The 5,433-nt window shown below is 39.3% G+C and overlaps 1 protein-coding gene across 1 annotated transcript in view; it reads right to left on the bottom strand.

Annotated features, from left to right (window-relative positions):
• The window catches only part of LOC106878023 (dual specificity protein kinase splA), an 89,412-nt gene extending 86,016 nt beyond the window's left edge, over positions 1–3,396 (bottom strand). Inside the window, exon 1 of the mRNA XM_014927104.2 lies at positions 3,001–3,396. Within this exon, the coding sequence (XP_014782590.1) occupies positions 3,001–3,114 (114 nt within the window). The 5' untranslated portion in view covers positions 3,115–3,396. The remainder of the gene's footprint in view (positions 1–3,000) is intronic.
• Positions 3,397–5,433: the final 2,037 nt, after the last annotated feature.

Here is a 5,433-nt window from a genome sequence, read left to right as displayed (position 1 = left end):
TATATATATATATATATGTATGTATGTATGTATGTATCTGTGTAGTCTGCACATTTATATATTCATGCACTCATAAATATGAGGAGGAGAAGTCTATCACTGGGTATATAAGTGTGTGTGTGTGTACCGGTATATATTCTCCATGTCTTCTAGACACGAATATCAGTCTAGGCTGTGTATCTTGTCTGCCTGTTTTATAAATGTATGACCTAATTGTTTGGCTATGTGCATGACAAATGTTTGATCGAGTATGATTAAGTTTGGCATCCCACTGTACTAATAATGTGCGATTCGCTTTAAGTAGGGGTTGTGTGTGTGTGTGTGTGTAAGTGTGGTTTTTGTATTGGTATGTGAACGTGTGATTATGTCTTGTGTTTGATTCTGTAAGGATAAATCAACCGCGACGAGTTTCTGCAAATCGAAGTGTGTGTGTGTAATGTAATTAGCTTAAAGGTAGTGTTTGAATTCATGTCTGAGAGTAAAATTTACGAGTTTTATAAATAGGTTGATATATATATATAAACAACAGTATCGTAGCTTGATACATGTATGCTTAGCGACGACCATATCTCTTGTCTTTCACATATATATACACGCACACAAGCAATCGTGTGTATTTGTATACATACACACGCAATTATATATATATATATGCTCAATTATATATATATATATATATAAACAGCCATAGGCAATGCGTTTCCATAAAGGAAAAATATAATTGTCATTAAATACGACTAAGGGTGTCAGGACATCTACATTGCTAGAAATAAGAGCTAAAATACCCTAATGCTGTAGGAAAACACATAATTGTATACATAGGGACTGCAATCACCCAGACACCGAAACGCACGCACACATCTCACAGATGGCAAACAGCACAAACATAGTCACGCTCGCATACACACACACACACACACACACACACACACACAACTGACAGAAACTAATTAAAATACAAGAGACACCCGCCCTGTCTTTAGGGACAATGTTGACACAGCACCAGTGGTACAGAGGGACATAAACTTATGATGGTAAAAGGGGCTGTGAGCAAGGTAAATTAAAGATGGGTGCACATATATACACACAAAACATCCACACACGAGTCAACACGACCATACTAACAGCAGAATCTGAGTAAACATACAAACACATCGACGAATCAATGAAGGAAAGTCCCTACGTGGTTACCTATCCCGCTAGAAATAGCAACTATATCTTTTTTTTTTATATCGCATCCTACCATCTTTAGAAAAGGACAGATCGGAATGGATAATAATATAGTCGTCGATATACTATATCTGAATACAAAGTGGGATGACCATGACTGGAACGTCTTTGACCATGGGTCTACTCAATCGAAGCTAGCCTGGGGCTAAAACAGAACTATCAAATATACAAACAATACGCAGATATACAACATTTCGAGCCAAGAGAACTTCCACGCGATCGTACGTTCGATCAAGAAATAGTAGCCAAATCTAACTCCCCAATACAATGTCTGAACAAAAGACGAGTTGATCACGCCTGGAACGCCTATGGTCATAATAGAGTTTGCTCAGTGACAGCTGATCTGGGGGTCAGAGAACAAGACTAAACACGAAACAACAGAAACCAGTCAAAGACACCCGCCCTGCCTCTGGGGACAATGTTGACAGAAACAGATTTATTTGGGAAGGAAAGGAAATATGGACAAGACATTCCCGAAGATGAACAACACATGTACACATATATTTATTTCTTTATAGACTACATATATATATAACTAACTTAAACTATATAACTTTAGAATTATTTAGTAAAATGGGATGATGGTGACGTCCATGACATTTCAGTGTGTGTGTTAGATTAAAAGAACGACACTTATTAAGTGGTTTTCAACAACAGAGGGTCATAGAAAGAAAAAAAATTATGTCATGAGATCCAGTTCAAGAACTGTATCTCTTACATTTCTGGTGATTACCAATACCAATAATAGCATTTTGGCACAAGGCCAGTAATTTTGAAGGGTTGGGGTTAGTTGATTACATCAATTCCCATACTTGACTGTTACTTTATTTTATCGACCACGAAAGGATGAAAGGTAAAAATCAATTTCGGCAGGATTTGAACTCGTAAAGTGTCGAAAAAAATACCACTAAGTTTTTCGTCCGACGCGCTAACGATTCTGGCATATTATTATTGATTATATTGGTCCCAATACTTACTCTGTTTAATCAGCCCCAGGAGGATGAAAGGATGGAGTTTTGGGAACAGCTGTCACTACCGCATGGGGAAGGAAAAGGATATCGGAGGTGGGAGGAGAGCATTTTTTTAAATTCAAATATTTGGGAAAACAAAATTCTCTCAGAATTGTAATTCCTATTGTATGAAGCAGGAATACTATAAAAAAATGAAAGTAAGGCTTAGTTAGAGACCCCACAAAAGTTGCTGTGGGCCTTATTTTATCCGAGGAATGCGAAGTCGAGACCCTGGTGGGGTTTGAACATTAACGATGGCAAGGAGGGGACTCGAAAAGGGCAAAAGCTCTAAGTTGATAGGGAAACAAGAAAGAAAAGAATTGGTGAGACGTTCATGCATTTTCCTCTCCCGAAAGTATTAGAGACATAAATGATGTGAAGACGATGAAATGGCAGAATTAATAGAGCGTCGTGCAAAATAGTCTGCTATGGTTCTTTACGTTCTGAGTTCAAATCCTGCCGAGGACAACTTCCTTTACATTTTTTCCGAGGGTGGATTAAAATGGTACCAGTTAGGTATTGGAGGGTGACGTTTTCTATTTAACAGTTGTCAATGAAAATCATAACAGAATTTGAAGGGGTTTTAATCGGATAACTAACACCGGGGACGGGGAGGGGAAACCGGGGGTGACGGGGAGGGGAAACCGGGGGTGGCGTGGAGGGGAGACCAGGGGGCGTGGAGGGTCTAATCTGCGAAACCAACAACAACAGCAATAATAAAAATAATAACAAAGTGCCGAAGAGAAATGTCCGTCCTTACCTCGTAAATAACAACCTCCTGGCCGACAACAGTGACGCCCGAGGTAGCCATGCTGTTACCGATCCTGCTATCCTTGTTATTGTGATTGCTGTCGCCGCTCCTTCCCGAAGTCATTGTTGATATCTCGTAATGTCACGTCACTGGTCACGTGGGTGGCTCCAGTACACACAAAAAAACTATAAACAAACACAATAACAATAACAGAAAATAATAATACTAGTAATTACTAAGTACAATTAACAACTATTAATTATAATTGTAATAATTCTAATAATGATGAAGGGGGCTTTCCTGTTTTTTTTTTTACTTATAACCACAAATATTCGAGATTTATGGAAAGTAAAAAGAGAAATAAGTAAGTAGTGCTTGTTAACGATGTTCACAACTTTGTGAAAATGACGATATTAAATATAATTAATGAGAAGAAAGATTAATAAAGTTTGACGTCACGTTTGGAACGAGACGAGACTCTTTACAAGAAAGTTATTCGGTGATAACTTTCAATGTTACTCCCCCTCCTTCTTCTTCTCCTATATTTCCTTCTTCCTTCCCCTCCTTCTTCGTCTCCTATATTTTCTTTTTCCTCCCCTTCCTTATTTCACACCCCTTCCTCTGTCATCCTCAGTACTACTTTCTTTCTCTCTCTCTCTCTCTCTCTTTCTATGTTACACTTCCTCTCTCTTTTATTTCTTGCTTCTTTTCCTCGTTTTCCTCCACTATCATCCTCTATACAACTCTTTTGTAACTCTTTTCTCTCTTTTTCTTCTGTCCTGTTACCTTCTATAATTCTCTTTTCTATATAATTCTTCCCCCTTCTCTCTTTTATTTGAAGCTTCTTTCTTTTTTTATCTCCTCTGTCATCCTTTTTACCTTTTCTCTACTTCTCTCTCCTTCTATACACTTGTTCTTTCTCTTATCCCTTCTCCTCTTCTTTGCTTCTTTCTATCTCTTTATCTATCTATCTGTATTTCTGTCTGTCGATATCTATCTATCTATCTCTATCTATCTATCTATCTATCTTAACCGAATGTACACTTCTCATTCATTTCTTCTTACATCTCTTCTCTCTCATTCTCTCTCTCTCCAGCTTCCTTCCCATTCATTTTACTATTTACTCTTACAATTCCATTTATCATTGCTCTCTTCTTTCTCTCTCTCTCTCTCTCTCTCTCTCTCTCTCTCTCTCTCTCTCTCTCTCTCTCTCTCTCTCTCTCTCTCCCTCCCTATCTCTCTCACCTGCTATAAACCCGTTCCCCTTTCATGTTCATCTTTAGTTCCAAGCGACACCAGTTGGTCGCTCGACTTGTCAGGAATAGCAACTAACACGCCTTAAATCATTTACTACCATCTAGAGTATCTGACGCCCGGGTCAGCCCTTCCGTTTGCCGCTCCTCGGACCCCATGAAAAACATTGCGTACAGCAAACCCAAAAGTGCCCCCAACCCCCACGCTAGTAGATGTACAAAATGTTGGATGATCATGGCTGGAACGCCATTCAGTCAGAGCGAAACATAACACACACCCGCAAACGTGAACGAGCCGCTGTCAGATCTCTCTCAATTCACACCCGTTCACCTTAAAAGGGGGCATATTGGATAATGTAATCAAAGACGGCGTGGTTGGAACGTCTTTGATCAACGGCCTGCTCGATCAGAACCGATTTGGAGCGGGGTTGAGAGCAAAAAAGACAACATATCCACAGAAGATACTGTTGGAACTCTACCTCCTGGAAAAGGGAATCCATGTATTAAATAATGTATTCCTAGACAGACTAAGGATTGGCGATAAGACGGGGTGGTCACGGCTAGAATACCTTTGATTATTTGTTTGCTCAATCAGGCATGACCTGGAGCTAATCAACATCAATACACCCACGTTTTTCGCAGATGCTTACCTTCTGCTCTTGTTCACAGCATTAAGCGTGTCCGCTCTGTACTTTACTAAATATTTTCCACGCAGTAGGCGTCCCTGGGTCATATCTGTCGCTCATTACACATGCATACGCACAGTCATTCATAGATATTTCACATTATTGTGATTAAACAAGTCGCCCACCTTATCGTAAAACCTCACGCCCCCACAAACTAATGAAAGGTGCAAATGATAGTCAAATCTCCCTCAAATCACACTTTTGCCTTAAATAAGGATGGGACACGGCTGATAATGTATTCTCACTCATCCCTGAACAGACATAGGGGTCACATCTGCAATATTTTTGATGTTAAGATTTTCTCAGTGTAAGCTGATCTGGGTATAAACAACAACGACTTTGCACTCATATTGTGACTTTTATTTTCCTTTTTTCTCTCTCTCTCTCTCTCTCTCTCTCTCTCTCTTTCTCTCTCTATTCTTTCCTTCCTTTCTTTCTCTCTTCCTATTTCTTGCTTTCTCTCTCTCTCTCTCCATCTATCTATCTATCTATCTATTTGCCTG

Source organism: Octopus bimaculoides, chromosome 22, assembly GCF_001194135.2.
Source record: "Octopus bimaculoides isolate UCB-OBI-ISO-001 chromosome 22, ASM119413v2, whole genome shotgun sequence".
Lineage (NCBI taxonomy): Eukaryota > Metazoa > Mollusca > Cephalopoda > Octopoda > Octopodidae > Octopus > Octopus bimaculoides.
This window is presented reverse-complemented; position numbering and strand designations above follow the sequence as displayed.